The sequence below is a fragment of the Schistocerca piceifrons genome, chromosome 6 (assembly GCF_021461385.2).
Source record: "Schistocerca piceifrons isolate TAMUIC-IGC-003096 chromosome 6, iqSchPice1.1, whole genome shotgun sequence".
Lineage (NCBI taxonomy): Eukaryota > Metazoa > Arthropoda > Insecta > Orthoptera > Acrididae > Schistocerca > Schistocerca piceifrons.
The window spans coordinates 431,604,143-431,623,326 of NC_060143.1; the positions used below are offsets into that span (position 1 = coordinate 431,604,143).

The 19,184-nt window shown below is 44.0% G+C and overlaps 1 protein-coding gene across 3 annotated transcripts in view; it reads right to left on the bottom strand.

The window, feature by feature from the left end:
* The window catches only part of LOC124802978 (ankyrin repeat and IBR domain-containing protein 1-like), a 579,445-nt gene that overhangs the window by 294,601 nt on the left and 265,660 nt on the right, over positions 1-19,184 (bottom strand). For all 3 annotated transcript variants that reach the window (XM_047264079.1, XM_047264078.1, XM_047264080.1), the window contains one exon: positions 1,199-1,528. In XM_047264079.1, the coding sequence (XP_047120035.1) occupies positions 1,199-1,528 (330 nt within the window). The remainder of the gene's footprint in view (positions 1-1,198; positions 1,529-19,184) is intronic.

The window sequence follows — 19,184 nt, forward strand, 5'->3', positions numbered from 1 at the left end:
CATTTTTAAAAGTGACCTCCATATGTACCCATACAAGAGGACCTGTGCACAGAAGCTCACTGAAGAACACAAGCAGCAGAGACTACTGTTTGTTCAGTGGGCCGAGGATAGGGAAGAAACTCTCAACAACGTTTGGTTTTCAGAAGAGGCGCATTTTCATTTAGACAGTGTGGTTAAAAACAAAATGTACGCTTTTGGGCCATTGAAAACCCACAAGTGCTTCATGAACGACAACATTATGCTCCGAGGATTACAGCGTGGGCAGCAATTTCCAGTCACGGACTTATTGGATCCTTTTTCTTTGAAGAAACTGTGAAGAGCGAACGTTATTTGAGCATGCTTTGCAATAGCTTCAGTCCACAGGTTCTTGCTACTGCCTTGCATTTCAACACGCAGTGGTTCATGCAAGATGGAGCAAGGCCACATATTCCAAACACTGTGTTGGAGTTTTTACACGAGCATTTCAACATGTGGATCATTTCACTCAGGTTTCCAGGTCGCTTCAATGACGGACAAAATTACCCCCCCCCCCCCAATAGTCCAGACCTCAATCCATGTGACTTTTTTCTTTGAGGGTACCTAAAGGAAAAAATTTTCTCGAAATGTCCACGTGGTTTAATGGAGCTCTTCAAGCCTGCAGTGAAATTACGGAAGATGTGTGCCGTAGGCTAATCACTAACTTCAGTGTTCATCTGAAGGAAGTTAGGAAACGAAATGGTGGACATATGGAGCATGTGCTGAGTTAGAACAAAACTCCATTGTAGTATATGTTCCTTTCAGATTGTATTGACAGTAAAGTTTATATTCAAAAACAAAATGGTATCACATTTCGTTCGCCACCATGTATAATAACCCAATATTTGAAAACAATTGAAATTTTACGAATAAACGTTACTAATTTTTAAAAACGTTTTATTTAAAAACCAACAATATCAGCACTGCTACTATAGCAGATTAATATCCCTGTTTTTTAGCCAGTTATTAATAAAACGAGAAAAAAATGTACTGTAACCGAGATAACACAAATACCGAAAAATATCAGTTATTCAGAACTGAAATACAGGTATCGGTTTTAGCCGGTCGGTTTTCCCCATCGCTATATCCCGCCCCGGTGATTCTCCATGTTAGGTAAGGACGGTGTTGGAGGCTGTGGGCGGCCGGTTGGCAGCAGCGGGCAGTTGGCAGCAGTGGCACGCACCTGGTCCTGCGCGCGCAGGTCGACTCGCTCGGCGCCCCCTCCCGGCGTGGCGGCTCCACGCCACTGCAGCAGCAGCGCGGCGCAGGCGGCGCGCCGCTCCTGCGCGCTGAGCGGCTTGCCCGCGGGCAGAGTGCACGCCGCGTGCAGCGCCGTCTCGTTGGCGGCGTTGCGCTTGTTGGGGTTGCCCGCCAGGTCGTTGAGGAAGGTCCTGAGCAGGTGCTTCATGCCGTGGCGCGCCGCGTAGTGCAGCGCCGTGTTGTGGCCGTGGCTCTCGCCGTAGCTCACGTTCGGGTCCAGGTTGCGCCGCAGCTCGGCTGAGCTCTGGAACACCTGACACAGCCCGTCGTCACACTCACTCGCCGCGCTCTACAACCTCAGTGAAATTACTCGCTAGTTGCGGGTAGTGTTCGTGACAAGCTCTGCTTACTCGGGGCTGACGTCAAAATGACACGTACTGTACATGTTGTAACGCCCCAAGGACAGAAAAACCCCAATTAATAAACTTTGTGGAAACTTGAAGTAGGGAAGTTAGTCATCTGGACAGTGATGGCAACTATTGAAGATAAAATCTACACTGGTAATATTTTGATTAACACCTATATCATTCAAATACTGAGAATAGCACACAAAAAGGGGAGATAAAAGGAAAGGATTATCATAATTATTTATCAAACTTCTATAGAATAAATTCAGAATCACATGAACGAAGGGTAAATCCAAGAAAGTAATTCAGTCAAAGATAACATTTAACATGGAAGAGAGTTGTGGCCGCATCGAACAGGAAATTCAATGCGACTACAATGCAACTCAGATATGGAAATGTTCAGTTAGTTAGTTGCTCCTGAATCGCTCTAGAGTACTTTAGCGATAGTTTCAGTTTGGAAGTTTGATAATTCGTGAGGTAGAGACTGAAGTACTGCTCAGTCATTCGACTGATGAAAGTTAATCTTTACCGTTCTCAATGCGACGGTATAGGAAGACGAATGTTAGACTTCAGTTGAGTGATATTGGTTTATCGGACTTAGCCTTCGTACTGAAGAACAGTTACAAACCTTGAGAGAAATGGATCAACGACAGAAAAACAATTCGTAGTCTTGAGTAGAGCGTCCGCAGCTCGTGGTCGTGCGGTAGCGTTCTCGCTTTCCGCGCCCGGGTTCGATTCCCGGCGGGGTCAGGGATTTTCTCTGCCTCGTGATGGCTGGGTGTTGTGTGATGTCCTTAGGTTAGTTAGGTTTAAGTAGTTCTAAGTTCTAGGGGACTGATGACCATAGATGTTAAGTCCCATAGTGCCCAGAGCCATTTGAACCATTTAGCCATTTCTTGAGTAGAACACAATAAAACGAAGACACGAAGAAAGACAAGTACGCCGACTAGTCAAAAGTTGTCGTCAGCATCACGATTACTGAACTGAACAGAAGTTAATCTTGAATGATATATCGGTGCGCGTGTGTTGTAGGGACAAACAATTAATTAAAGAAAGAACAATAAAATATGGGTCAAAGGATAAATCTTACGTGTTGCCTAACTCATTAAACGGACAATACAATGTGTATTAATGCAAATTGATTGACTCTTTAAACATTTTAAGTGACTAAATGAGTACATGAATAATGGACAGTGAAATGTGATTAGTTTAAACCAGTATTACGGCGTATTAAAAAACATTTACCCCAACATAAGTTATCTCTGGAGTTACGTCGGACCGTTGTTAATAACTGGGCATAGCAACGGCATAGCAACGGAATAGTAGACAGAAAAAGTTCATCCTCGCTATGTATGAAGTGAAAAACGACCGTAATGATGAAATCAAGATTCAAGATTTTATTTCATCACGTAACTAACCGGGCATAAAAATAAAAATAAACGATTGCAGTTTATCAGTTCGCACAAGGTGAGAAGACTGTTGCGGACAGATAACAGAATATTTCTAAACCACGCGAGGAGTTGTATTCTTACGAGAGGTACAGGTGCTGTTCCACGTCACAGCGACGGGGACGAACATCGTCACGAGTCGCGTCTCTTACCGGCGAGTGAAGGAGGAGGGAAGGGACGTCACAATGTCCGCAGCACATTTCGAGACCCGCGTCCGGCCATCCTGATTTAGGTTTTCCGTGATTTCCCTGAATCGCTCCAGGCAAATGCTGGGATGGTTCTTTTGAAAGGGCACGACCGACTTCCTTCCCCGTCCTTCCCTAATCCGATGAGCCGATGGTCTCGGTGTTTGGTCTCTTCCTCCAAACAACCCAACCCAACCCCACATCTCGAGTAAGCCGAGCGTGACAGTGTCGTCCCATGCGTAAGCGGGCTCTCGGAAAACGCAACGTATTCGGAGAGAAAAGAAGCTAAATGCTTGTAACAAGGAAGAATATAAATGTCACTGGTGTTTGTCTCAGTCGCAGAAATTGAGCTCTCCCCCTACATTTCTAACTTAACAAATTCTCAGAAATCTCAACACATTTATACTAATAAAAAAAACTGTAAAACTGTCATGTCTGTCTGTTTGAAAACGCTAAGCTCCAAAACGACTAGAAAATTTTCATGGGGTTTTCACAGATAACTTGCGCGAAGCTTCGGGCTACATGTCTGAAAGAACGGATACCTTCATGTAATTGATTCGCCTCGATGGGCGACTAATCTACCCTCTTCAGTGCAGATGCCCAAGACTTCCTAGAAACCAGTTCTGAACGACAGACTCCAAATAGCTGATCAATTTAACCCATGGTCGCCGGGAGTGAAGTACCTCGGTGTCTACCTTGACAAAAAAATTACTCTTTACGCAGCATATTGACGACAAGAAGACGCCACACCAGAAGATGGCCAGGTCATTGATTCCGTTCCTGAAGAGTAAGGATCTCAACCCTAAGACTAAACTTCAATTGTATAAGGCAACGGTGGAACCCACAATGTTATATAGCTCCACCTCAAGGGGAACTACGTGCGTCTCCAACTACAACAAACTCCAAACGCTGCTAAATATTTGCTATCGATGGATCACAGGAGCTCCTTGGTGGACAAGAAACGTCGACATCCGCACCGCACTCCACGGGACCACTATACAAGAGAAGGTCCATGACAATGCTCTACGAGTTTTTGACAAAATCGATGCCCTTAGGGACGAAGTTCGACAACCAGAATCTGTAGGAACTGTAAACCCTGCAAGATGGCACAAGTATCGGGTACCGAAGACAATAACATTTCACTCCCCATAGGCAATCTGTCATAACACGAGGAAGCAGTCACACATAACAGCCTAGACACACCTCACCCTCCACAGCAGACAGACATCACCAAAGACAGCAGGCTAAAGGACCCATTGAGTGCCCAAGCCTAACTGGATGTGGAATAAATAAAGTGTTTTCCTTTTATCCTCACATCCCATCCTAGAAGAATAAGTCATCAAGGGTGATCTCTTCAGCCAACACTACACAATTAAAAAAAAAAAATAAAAAAAAAGACTTCCGAAGGTAACATCAGCATAGCGAGGACTGTGGATAGGTGGCGCTAGCTGGGAACGTGGGTCAGCTGAGAGGTGCGCAGAGACGTTCCGCGCAGTTGCGATAAACACAGTGTCTACGTGGCGCAGTAGTTAAACTGCCTAGTGAGCGGTAGATCCCAGGTTTAAGTCCTGGTCTGACAGACATTTTCACTCATCACCGCAGATTCTGCGTGATGTACCGATGCGTCTGACATCAGTAATACTTTCTTCTCTCCCTCCATCTTCATTTTATATAAATAAGATATTGTTATTTAATAATTTAGGCGTCTGCTCAACTTAGTAGATTATATGTTTACTTTAGTGCGACGATCATCACGGCATAACACACCAAAGAAGCAAGAAATGGCTCTTTTAGTTTCGTAGTACATCAAAGAACCAATAGATGGCGCTGTTAGTCTCATCTCAGTCACAGAAGAAATGTAGTAAGTTTACGTTCGTGGTAGAATTAATCACTGCAGTCTTATCTTTACGAAAACAAACTAACATCGAAGTTACTCGCCCGCATTATACTCATTTACTTTTTTCGCTTTATGTATATAAAACAATCGATACAGTTCGGAAATAAACAGCGAAATTCTTGTGACAAGCAAGGAATAGAAATGTGTTTGCTGGTCGTTTCACTCATATCAATTTCATCCTTTCATTTTATCAGACAGATGTCACAAAATCGAAGAACTCAGTCCCGATTGAGAGTGTGGTGTCACCGCCAGACATCACACTTGCTAGGTGGTAGATTAAATCGGCCGCGGTCCATTTAGTACATGTCGGACCCGCGTGTCGCCACTGTGTGATCGCAGACCTAGCGCCACCACAAGGCAGGTCTCGTGATACGAACAAGCACTCGCCCCAGTTGTACGGACGACCTAGCTAGCGACTAGATGTACGAAGCCTTTCTCTCTCATTAGCCAAGAGACAGAATAGCCTTCAGTTAAGTTAATGGCTACGAACTAGCAAGGCGCCATTAGCCTTACAGTGATTGTAATTAAAGTCTCCTGTGTATAGTCAAGAGCGATGTACCACAATGATTGATTAAAGTTAAGTATAAAGCAGCTACGTACTTTTCTTGCTACCATTCAATAGTTATCCTGTTCCAGACTTCACGCCCGTCTGCGTTAGATAGCGTGCCTATCGGCCCCCTCAAAATAACACTGTGTCGGCACTTCTGTCGACACATCAGAGAGCGCTCTTATATGTAAATAATATCGAATATTGCAACAAATACTTGTATTTCATTAACAAGAAAGTCACAGAATCTGTTACAAAAGCAAAGACGAATATATATATTATTGACATGTAGCAGGATATAAACCTGCCTTCCACGTTGTGAGTAGCTTCCCTAACCACAAGACCTCGACGAACACATGAAAGTCTAAACAATATTATTCATCTTAACGATCTCCTGAAGACTTTTACCCGTGATTCGTCATTAACAGACATTTAATTATAAGAAATCGTACCAAGCGCGACAATTTGTGATAAAACTTAAATCCTGTGTTCCCTAGAAACGCCGTTCTGCTATAACACGCATGTTGTAACAAAGGACAGCAAAATACCACTTTGACGAAATCAATATTACGCCTCCAAAGTTGCCGACTGCTGTCAGCGCATCGAGTGACGTGACATTCTGACGTCTGTTCTGAGCAAGCGACGTCCACGAGGAAGACAGGCTGTGGAGCGCACGTCACAGCACGTGACACTGCAGGTCTTTAGAGTGCCAGCAGCCTCCTCTGGCAGCGAGCGAGCAACTATTTCAGACGAATTTAATAATTCTTGATTGTGTGTTTAAATGTTTGCAAGCCCTCGATAACACACGACAAAATTAAAACCTTTAATGGTTACCTTTTTAATTACATATTGATTTCCCATGGGCTCCGCACCGAGTCCAGCGTTCGTGAAGTGTGGCGGACAAGCCGACTAGTGTGACATCACAAGTTTGTTGTAGGGCCATTATATTTCGTTGGTCCTGCGGGCAACTCGAATGCCTTACGAACGGGACCCACTATTTATCACCTCGGCCTTCAGAATCACATCAGTTAAGGCTCAGAATACAGGGAGTGCAAGATTACTACAGAGAATGTTGAGCCACTGCGTTCAGCAGCGATCGTGCGTTTCCCCGTGACGTCACTTTCGAAAAGTGGTAGCAAAACGAGACGTATTCTTCTCATTTTCCGGTGTGGCACCATTGCACCGAAACTAACATAACTTTACGGAACGTGAAAGGCAGTGGAATGAATAATGGGTATGATAGAAAATACATACGCATTACTACTTCATATGGCAATGAAGTTCAAATGTGTGTGAATTCCTAAGGGACCAAACTGCTTAGGTCATCGGTCCCTAGACTTACACACTACTTAAGCTAACTTAAACTAACTTATGCTAAGAACTACACACACACCCAGGCCCGAGCAAGGACTCGAACCTCCGGCGGGAGGGACCGTGCAGTCCGTGACATTACGCCTCAAACCGTACGGCCACTCCGCGTGGCGGTAATGAAGTTCATATACTTCCTTCCTTACAGTGAGAAGACTAAAACCATAAATTACGACTGCTTTCTCCTAAGAATTGTCAGGCGCATTTTCTCTGGTATTTCGGCAGATATCTGCAATGCAGTTTTCGCAATATGTAGCCGGAGTCACCGCTGCTCATCGTGTTTTCGTGCGACACCCAGTGTTAACAAAAACCATCGACTTGTTCCCTGCTACAAAGTCCTTCACGTGGAGTTTAATGTGAGCATTCGAAAGAGAGGTTTGAAGTTAGTCTAGCGCGATGTTTGTTCTATCGTTTTATCGATGGTATTAAAAGGGATAGTTAAAGAAATAGAATAACCATTACTGTAGAAGCGAGAGACAGCACTGCCATGGCCCTCGTTGACTGCTACTGCCATGAAGCAGTGCTGTTCGGTCGCTGCTGGAATACTATGTGTTTTAATGTCCCTGATAGTGCATATCGATAAGACGAGTATCGCACTACACTAATTTGGTAGGGCTCCATCGAATGGATGCATTAAATTCTGCGTTAAAAAGTTTTGTTCGTAGTGGGGAACAAAAAAATTTTGTTCGTAGTGGGGAAAAAGCCGGCGGTTTCCGACGACACTGAGTGTACATGAAAGATGTGACGAGTAGTCTTTGTTTGGGATGACTCAAGATAAACTCTGCAGAAACGAAATAGGAAATAAACGCAGATAATAAAAAAAATGCGCCTGATGACTCTTAGGAGAGACACCCAATATATCACTCAATATTTTCTGTTAGATACCTACTAATCTGCTGTCCTTCACTTTGAGTAATACTGCATACACAACAGTAAGAGATATCCAGGTAGTAAAACATTTTGTGTATCACAATCAGCAATATTTTTTTTTCTTTTTTGTTTGCGTCATCAGTCTTCAGACTAGTTTGCTGCGGCCCGCCACAAATTCATCTCCTGTGACAATCTCTTCAACTAAGATTAGAGACTAGCACATGCAACCTATTGTGTGCTGGATGTATTCCAGTCTCCGCCTTCCTCTACAGTTTTTACCCTCCACAGCTCCCTGTACTACCATGGAAGTTACTTCCCGATGTCTAAACAGATGATCTATCATCCTGTCCCTTCTCCTTGTCAGTGTTTTCCACATATTCCTTTACTCTCCGATTCTGCGTGGAACCTCCTCATTCCTTACTTTATCAGTCATCCTAAATTTCAACATTCGTCTGTAGCACCACATCTCAAATGCTTCGATTCCCTTCTTTAATGTTTCACTACCATGCATGTTGTGTTGCAAATATACATTCTTAGAAACTGATTCCTCAAATTACTTTTATACTAGTAGCTTCCCTTGGCCAGGAATGTCCTTTTTGCCAGTGCTAGTGTGCTTCTTATGTCCTCCTTGCTGCGTCCACCATGGTTATTTTGCTGCCTAGGTTGCAGAATTCCTTAACTTCGTCTACTAAGTCATTACCAATTCTAATGTTAAAGCTCTCTCTGTTGTCATTTCTGCTACTTCTCATTTCTTTCGTCTTTCTTCGATTTACTCTCAATACACATTCTGTACTCATTGGAACGTTCATTCCATTCAGCAGATCCTGTAATTCTTCTTCACTTTCACTGAGGATAGCAATGTCATAAACGAACCTTATCACTGATTTCCCCACACGGGCGGCTTCCCCCGTCGAAGGTTCGAGTCCTCCCTCGGGCATGGGTGTGTGTCTTGTCCTTAGATTAAGTTCGATTAAGTAGTGCGCAAGCTTAGGGACCGATGACCTCAGCAGTTTGGTCCCATAAGACCTTGCCACAATTTTTTTTCCTCCCACCTTGAAGTTTAATTCCTCTCTTGAAGATTTGTTTTATTTCCATTGCTTCTTCAAAGTTGGGATTGAACAGTAGAGGCGAAAGACTACATCCCTGACTTACACCATTTTTAATCCGAGCACTTCGTTCTTGGTCTTCCACTCTTATTGTTCCCTCCTGGCTCTTGTTCACACTATATATGGTTCAAATGGCTCTGAGCACTATGGGACTCAACATCTGTGGTCATCAGTCCCCTAGAACTTAGAACTACTTAAACCTAACTAACCTAAGGACAACACACACATCCATGCCCGAGGCAGGATTCGAACCTGCGACCGTAGCGGTCGCGCAGTTCCAGACTGTATCGCCTAGAACCGCTTGGCCACTCGGGCCGGCCACACTATATATCATCCGTCTTTCCCTATAGCTTTCCCTTATTTTCTCAGGATTTAGAACATCTTGCGGCATCTTACATTGGCAAACGATTTTTCCAAGTCGACAAATCTTATAAATAAGTCTTGATTTTTCTTTAGTCTTACTTCCATTATCAATGGCAACGCCAGAACTGCCTCTCTGGTGCCTTTACCTTTCCTAAAGCCAAACCGATCGTTACCTAACACATCCTCAATTTTCTTTTCCATTCTTCTGTATATTATTCTTGCCAGCAATTTGGATACATGAGCTGTTAAGCTGATTGTGCGATAATTCTTGCACTTGTTGGCTCTTGTAATCTTTGGAACTGCATGGATGCGTTTTTCCGAAAGTCAGCTGATATATCACCATCTAAACACCATCGTGAACAGTAGTTTTGTTGCCGCTTCCTCTAGTGATTTTAGAAATTCTGATGGGATGTTATATCGTGTCTGCCTTATTCGATCTTAACTCGATCAAAGCTCTTTTAGTTCTGATTCTGAAAGTGGATCCCCTATCTCTTCTATATGGACTCCTGTTCCTTCTTCTATCACCCCATCAGACAAGTCTTCCCCTTCATAGAGGTCTTTAATATACACTTCACACATATACGCTCTCTCCTATGCATATCCTAAATTTCCCTGAAGATTTCTGTACTTCCTTCTTTAATCGATCAGCTTAAGTATTTCTTCTATTACCCATGGTTTCTTCGCAGTTCCCTTCTCTGTACCTATGTTTCTGTTTCGAACATCTGTGATCGCTTTTCTTTAGAGATGTCCACTCCTCTTCCACTGAACTGCCTACTGAGCTATTCCTTAACGCAGTATCTACAGCCTCAAGGAACTTCAAACCTATGTCTTCATTCCTTAGTACTTCCGTATCCCACTTCTTTTCTCATTGATTATTCCTGATTAGTCTCTTAAACTTCAGACTACTCTTCATCATCAATAAATTGTGATCTGAGTCTATATCTGATCCTGGATATGCCTTACACTCCAGTATCTGATTTCGGAATCTCTGCCTGACCATGATTTAATCTAAATGAAATCTTCCCATATCTCCCAGCCTTTCACAACTATACCTCCACCTCTTGTGATTCTTGAACAGAGTACTCGCTATTACTAGCTCAAATTTATTGCATAACTTAATATTTCTCCTCTTTCATTCCTACTACCAAGCCCACACTCTCTCGTAACCCTTTCCTCTACCTCTTCCCCTACAACCGCATTCCAACCACCACGACTATTAGATTTTTATCTCCTCTTACGTACTGAATTACCCGTTCAACAACCTCATATACTTTCTCTATCTCTTCATCTTCTACTCGCGACGTCGGCCTGTACACCTGAACTATCGTTTCGGTGTTGGTTTGCTGTCGATTCTAACGAGAACAATCTTATCACTGAACTGTTCACAGTAACTCGCTACCTGCCGTACCTTCCTATTCATAACGAATCCTACTTCTGGGATGGATCTGAGCACTATGGGACTTAACTGCTGAAGTCATCAGTCCCCAACTTAGAACTACTTAAACCTAACTAACCTAAGGACGTCACACACACCCATGCCCGAGGCAGGATTCGAACCTGCGACCGTAGCGGTCGCGCGGTTCCAGACTGTAGCGCCTAGAACAGCTCAGCCACACCGGCCGGCAATCCTACTTCTGTTGTACCACTTTCTGCTACTGTCGATATCACCCTATATTCATCTGACCAGAAATCCTTGTCTTCTATCCATTTCATTTTATTCACCCCCATATACCTAGATTGCGTCTTAGCGTTTCCCTTTTCGGGTTTTCGAGCATCCCTACCAAGTTCAAACTACTGAAATTCCATGCCCCGATTCGTAGGACGTTATCCTTTCGTTGGTTATTCAATCTTTTTCTCATGGCCACCTCCCACTTTGGAGGCCCCACACGGCGATGTGAAGGGCCGACTAGTCCTGAATCTTTTGCCAATGGAGGGATCATCATGACACTTAATATAGGTATAAAGTAACAACAAACGCAAAATGACAGGTAACTGGACATACTAATAATTATACAGAAGCTTGAGATTAGTCAACACACATTAATCGAAATGCCAGGATAACACCGAAAAGAGTTAGATACCCATCTTTCCAAAATCAAAATTTTGGTAATGGTATACAGAAAAGTTTCAGAAATAATATAAGTTTTCTTAAAAGCAAGAAGTTATTTGTATCTTCCCAACTTCAATGGTAATTCTTCTTGCATTTGATGAGAAATTTAATTTTTGCGACTGTCAAGACTTTTCATAAAGTCTGTTGTAGTTTAGTTATCAATTTAGCACTTTTTTCGAAACTGAAAGATTGGCATTGCTTCCTCTATATGTATAAAGCATGATCCAGTTGTTTTTTTTTTGTTTTCTTAGTGCAGCAATGGGACAAACCGGTGCGGTGAGTAGAGGGAAAAATAGTGTAAGGTAAATAGAATAGGGCATGTGTTTGTACTTATCTGTAGCTATCTTACTTCGGCTAATAAAAATAGTGGCAAAGGCTTTTCGATTAACCTTTGTGGAAATTAGAAGGAAAGTTATAAAGAAACACAGTTTTTCAAAAACTCCAATGTTTTTTCTAAGCTTTGCAAAAAAAAAAAAAAACAATATTTTGCCCTTCAGTCCATTTTGTTGTTGATTTGAAACTGAATCCATTCGTGAAAACAATCTCTTAAATGGAACACACATGCCAATCATTGTCAAGTACTGAAACGCGATTTTGTAAACGTTTAGAAATTTTATTTTGTAATTTTTCCAAATTTTCGACAGGTTTTCATTTACTGTTTCGTACAGTTCAGATAAATTGAAAGCTCACTGGAAAGAGTATTCAGATGAACTGGAAGCTAATCAGAAACGAAAGTTCTCCAGATTTATTACTCTTTCAATTTCGATTTACTTATTTATGATGGTCACCCACTGCAGTGGCTGACAACAGTGCTATAAGGGTCCTTGACTTTCTCTTCGTTTTTGCTATTTGCTTTCTGTGCTGCCATAGTTCATAAATTAGCTTTGGGATTTCTTGTGTGTTTGTATTCGCATTTGTTTATCATGTCAAACCCGCCGTTTCAAACCCCTCATTTTCCTGCCTCACAATTAGTGGCGCCACAAACGCAAACACCTGTGGCACCACCGCTCGTTCTAATTCGGTTTGTTCATTGATAGACTCAGTCAATGAACTACCTTATGGGACTGTTGAAGGAATCCATCCAAACGGAGACGGTAACAAATGAGAAACAGATTCAGACTCCACCACCCACTTCACCACCACTGCACAACTGCAGACAGTGGTTGATTCATTTCGAGTGCCGCGACCTGATGAGCTTATGGACCGCTTAGGAGCGGCTTGCTATTTCTCTAAGATCGATCTGCGCTTTGATTACCTACAGATTCCATTTCATGAACAGTCACAGGAAGTGTTTGCGACTGATACACATCCGGAGCTCTATAAATTTCTTCACTGGCAGACTATTTTTTCAGTCGATGATTCATTAGGCGTAACGATTTGTCTGCGCAAACATCGTCTATACAGAAAAATTGGGGCAAATATCTGAGCATGTAAAGGGCTATTATAGCGCTGTTATCAGCCACTGTTGTGGGTGACCGTCATAAATTAGTGCATCGAAATCGGAAGAACTTTCAATTATGACGAGCTTTCAATTTATCTGAATACTCCTATACGAAAACATAAAAACTGTCGAAAACATGGAAAAATTACAAAATAAAATTTCTAAACGTATACAAAATCGCGTTTCAGTACTTGACAATGATTGACACGTGTGTTCCATTTAAGAGACTCTCCTCTTTTTCGGTAGCGCATCTGCACCAGCGATCCTTCAACGCTGCCTTGAACAGTTAATTACATCTGTGCCTTAATGTACAAATTACTTGGATGACATAATGGCATCAGGCCATACGGCAGAAGAGCACCTCAGTAATTTGCGTACCCTGTTCAAAGTGTTGCCAGAGGCCTCAAATGTAACAAAGACATGTGTATGTTCTTCCCGACTGAGACTGAGTACTTAGGTCATGTTATCAATCACCAATGTGTTCATCTGATGCAGTTGCACTTGCAGGCTCTTCGTGACCTCAAGCCTCCAAGAACTCTCTCTGAATTGTATTCAGTACTAGGGAAGCTGATCTACTACATCCGCTTCATTCCTAATACAGCTCAAATCGCGGCTCCCTTACTTCGTCTTCGACCCAAGAATATACCTTTCGTGTGGTCCCACGATTGTGACATTGCATTTTAGAAACTGAACGACGCTTTGCTCAGCGATCGTTATCTGGTCCATTTCGATGCTGGCAAAGCAGCCGTCTCGGTACGGACGCATCCTCGTACGGCATTGATCGCGGTACTTTCGCACAGAACTGGTTCTGCAGACAAATCAACAGCTTTCGCCTCCAAACTTCTCAACCCGGCTCAGACCAATTATTCGCAGATAGTGTAGGAGGCTCTTGCAATCGTTTATGGAGTGACTGAATTTCACCAATACCTGTATGGACGGAAATTCTACTTAGCCACTGACCACAAACTGCTGCAGTCACTTTTCAACCTGGTCAAGCCTATTCCAAACCGCACTTATTCTTTTACATTATTAGAAGAAGATAATTTGCACGCCCTTATCCAAGCGTGCTAATGCAAATATGCTCTCGCGTCTTCCTATGTGACTGGATGCAGACTTTGACACTTCGGAAGCATCGTGTTGTCACATCAATGCACGGGATTTAATTGTACTGGACCAGTTCCCCTTAGATCACCGGAAGGTCGCCCAGACAACGGCAGTGGACCCGGACTTGCAGATTTTGTTGCACTATGTCCGCACAGGATTTCCTCATTCAATGAAAAAATCGTTAGCCGGAGGTCCACCGACACTTTACATATCGGTATGACTTGTCAGTGCTTCAAGGTGTTGTTTTGCTACGCATTGACTCTCAGAAGCCGGCCGGAGTGGCCGTGCGGTTATAAGCGCTACAGTCTGGTGCCGAGCGTCCGCTACGGTCGCAGGTTCTAATCCTGCCTCGGGCATGGATGTGTGTGATGTCCTTAGGTTAGTTAGGTCTAATTAGTTCTAAGTTCTAGGCGACTGATGACCTCAGAAGTTAAGTCGCATAGTGCTCAGAGCCATTTGAACCTGTCTCAGAACAATCGCGTGTGGTGATCTGAAAGGCTCTCGAGAGATACGTACTCAGCTAGCTTGCTCCCCCAGGGTCACTGGGGAGTGATCAGTACGAGACAGTTAGCTCGCAGACACTGCACTTGGTTCGGTATGATGAGGACACAGTGCCATTCTTGTGCGGAACACCAGGCAGCTATCATCAAAGTTTATCTGACTGGCCAAAACCACAACCGCGTTGGCAGTACATTCATCTGGACTTTGCTGGACTCCACTGGAAAATTCGTTGGCTGGTTGTCGTCGACGCATATAACAAGTTTCCTTTCGTCGTACCCATGAATTCAACATCGACATGTCACACATTCCAGTTTTTGTAGTCCATATTTTGCGTTGAAGGTCTTCCAGAGTTGCTAGTGATTGACAATGAACTTTAATTTTTGCTGGCGAGAGTACTTTTGTACAACCAGGGTCATTCGTCACATCACAAGTGCAACTTTTCAAACTTTATCAAATGGGGAAGTGAAGCGCTTCATGCGCATTTTCAAACAGTGGATGGACAAGCTACACTCCGGCCACATGCGTAAACAAGCGTTGCTACTCTTTTCTCGTGGAGTTGCTCCGTGGACAGCGTCATAGCACACTACTTCAGCTGCTGCACCCTCTAAAGGCGGCTGGCGCCTATTCCGCTCACTCAGGCAGTGTATAAAGCTAATCACCAATTTTTTTCCAGATTGTGCGGCAGGCGGAAGACCTGGGAGCGCGGCAGTATTGTAAAATCATTAGATACATGTGTTTCTTCTACAGGGTCCAGAGGTTTTTTGCAACAACTGCACCGGAACTAACTCGTCCCTTGTAATTTGCCTGGCCCTGCTGCCGAGTGTTTGTTTACAGATTTGTGGCCTGCCCGGATGATACAGCCTGCACTCCATCCAGTGACCTGTGGTCCTGCGTCGCCACTTCCTGGCCCTGAACCCATGGACCTGGATCCAACAGCTCAGCCAGCACCGAGTAGACAACAGATGTCTTCTGGGATGGTCCACTCCACGCCACAGCCACCAAGAGGGCGCCATCCCACATCACGACACTGGGTCGGGTCAACACCATGAAGTTTGCACTCCACTATCAGGTGCAGAAGATTGGTCTCCACCTTGTTTTTAAGGTGGCGTTCGAGGGCAGTCGCAAGGCAATGATGGGGTACTAGCGGGGACTCGACACCAGCTACAGACTCGGCTCCTGTTACCTCATAGATTTGCTGCATTCACGCCTCAAACCCCTCCCCCTCCCCCCGCCGTCGTAGAAGCAACCGACAATACACGCCGACGGTGAGGAGGTTCAGAGGGGAGGAGTGTTGTGTCCTCGCCCAGTGGATGTAATCGGAGCTGGCGCGCTGAGATAGTTTCCGACTGGCACCATGGGTGGCGCTTTGAAATTCGCCGCCAACCATAAGCACGGCCCAATAAGCAATTTCTGCGCCGCCGCGAATGAGTTGGACTTCCACATTATGATAAGCGGCGGCTACAGGCAGCAACGGACGGTTCATGTTTGGCGATGGCTTACGACAGTTCTAGTACATAGTTCCAGGGCTGCTGTTAGTAGCTACAGCTCATAGTGGTGATCAGCCTGCGAATCGTCTATAGTCTTCGCGTAGGGACGTTTACTGCGGTGAGAGGCGGTGTGGCGCCCACGTAGGACATAGTCTTGTTGACATTGTGTTCAGTAATGCAAGCCTTGACAGGCCACTGCTTGGATGTATCTCTCCGTAAGCACATCCAACGAGATGCTGTACAATTTTAGTTAAGTATCGTAGTGCAATAAATCTTTTCTGTGTGTCACGGTTCCTCCGTCCACCTTGGAGCACCTAAACCTAATACAACGTGTGTAAGGTATTCTGCCGAGACGACCCGTACACATTACTGTCAGTTGCCAAGCACCTCAATGTTAGTATAAGTCTTTCATAAGCTCTTTCATATTTTCTTGTTACAGTGTCATGGGATGTAATACACCGCAACAACACAAATAATGTCTTTTCGTCCAGTCTCAGGTAATTAAACTAGTCTTCCTTTGCAATATTTAGCTCCTTCAAAAGGTTAACATGCGAAAGCGTTAGACATTTTAGAAAGCTTTCTTTTGTCCGTCTTCACCGTACTGATCTATTTCTTTCTATAACTTCCGAAATAACAGCACGAGACAGAATAATTATCCTATAAGCCAATTTAATTAATTTGCCATGGGCAGAAAATACTCTGCAGACTACTGATACAGGACTCTGCGAAATCTGCATTGTGGATGGAGGGTGTATGTGACTCAAACTGCAGAGCAGATGTGCAGGCGGTGGTTGCGAACATGGTCTGCTCAGATACACTGGAACGTGTAAAGGACCCTTTAGGTTGCGTGTGAACTGGGATACAGTGCAGCGCAGCTTGGGATAATCAGGTCGGCCAATACGAGAAGAGGCAGGACAGCAGAACATGCTGCAGGCCAGGCAACTGAAGTTCACTGGAAAAGAGGCGCCTGGCTCTGCTAAAGTAGTCACCATTCCCGAACGGGAATCGACCCTACTGCAGTGGTGGTACTGTTTCCTTGTTGTTTCATTAGAAGGAAGGAAAGACGGAAGATTGGAATTTAACGGTCCGTCGATAATTAAGTCATTACAGCGGAGCGCAAGGTCGGTTTACAGAAAGATGCGGAAGGAAATGAGAGACGCCCTTTCAGAGGAACCATTACGGCAATTGGCTTATGTAGTTTAGGGAAATCACGTAAAACCTTAACCTACATGGCCTCTCGGGGATTTGTACCGACGTGTTTCTGACCGCGAGTCCGGTGTCTAACCACTGCTCCACCTCGTTTGGTTTTTTGAAATCGTGGCCAGTTGTAGGTATACGTGACACTAACAACCACCTGGGCGCCAAGTTGAGAGGGGCGCCAGAGGCTCCCAAGAGCAAAATTTGTACACCGCTTAAATCATATTTATCAACGAAACTGTGTAAGGTGGCAGAATAAATGAGGATCAATTTCGCACCTTACGAGGTGCGGCTAGAAAAAAACCGGACTGATGCTGGAAAAAACATTTATTTACAATTATTTACAATTTCATGTTATCTCCTTTAATGTACTCTCCTCCTCGGTCTCTACACCGCTCCATACGATTTTTCTACTGTTCATAGCAATGCTGCAGATCATTTTCGGTAAGTCCATACATTACTTCCGTCGCTTTTTCTTTTACTGCTTCAACAGTCTCAAATCTAGTTCCTTTCAAAGCTGACTTGACTTTAGCGAAAAGATAAAAGTCACAGGGGGCCAAATCAGGTGAGTAGGGTGGATGATCTAAGATGGGAATGTTGTGTTTTGCCAAAAACGTCTTCACTGACAACGCACTGTGAGCTGGGGCATTGTCTTGGTGAAGGATCCATGACTTTTTTCTCCACAAATCGTTCCGTTTTCTCCGTTCTCGCTCACGTAGGGTAGCCAGGACGCTAATGTAGTAATGCTGATTCACTGTTTGTCCCTCTGGTACCCAATCAATGTGCACAATCCCTTTGATGTCAAAAAAAAAAACAATCATCATTGCCTTGAATTTCGATTTTGACATTCGTGCTTTTTTTGTCGTGGAGAACCAGGAGTTTTCCAATGCATCGATTGGCATTTAGTTTCGGGATCGTAAGTAAAAAACCACGATTCATCGCAAGTAATAACATTTTGTAAGAAGGTGGGATCACTTTCAATGTTTTCCAGGATGTCAGAACAAATCATTCTTCGGCGTTCCTTCTGTTCAATTGTGAGACACTTTGGAACCATTTTTGAACACACTTTGTTCATGTTGAAACTTTCATGAAGAATCTGCCTAACACTTTCCTTGTCAACTCCTGTTAACTCAGACACTGCTCTGATTGTTAAACGGCGATCTTGTCGAACAAGTTTACCGATTTTTTCAATGTTTGCATCAGTTTTTGCTGATAATGGTCTGCCAGTGCGAGTGTCATCACTGGTGTCTTCGCGGCCGTCTTTAAATCGTTTAAACCACTCAAACACTTGTGTTCGCGATAAACAATCATCGCCGTACACTTGTTGTAACATTACAAACGTTTCACTTGCAGATTTTCCTAGTTTGAAACAAAATATGATGTTAACACGCTGTTCTTTCTGTACACTCAACATTTTCCGACGCACAGACAAAACGTCAACTACTTAAAACAGACGCCACGGGCAGACTGAGTGCAGGAGGCAGATGAAACTCGAGCAGTAGGCGGAGCGAGAGTCACGTGACAGGCCGCGCGACTTTCAGCCTTATTGCATTCGTTTTATTGTTTCACCAGTACTAGTCCGGTTTTTTTCTAGCCACACCTCGTACATAAGAGTTCATACATCGTAACGGGAAAGTGAATATTACACCTAACTTACTTCGGTGATAATGAGCAGATTTGCCTATAAGTATGTAATGCAAAAGGGGTGACCCTCCTATATAATGCATACCATTGAGCAGAAGGTGAAACAAGCAGCAAGAGGAAACGTTTTGTGTGGAAGCCAGCGCAGGCAGATGCAGAGGTCGCAGCCCCGGGAGGCACTACAAAAAGCTCTTAAGGGGGCGTGTCCCTCGGTGGGTCAGCGACTGGACAGGTAACACATAGTGCAGGGCGAGTAACGGACCGCCAGAAGTAGGACAGAAAGAAGATTTAGAAAAC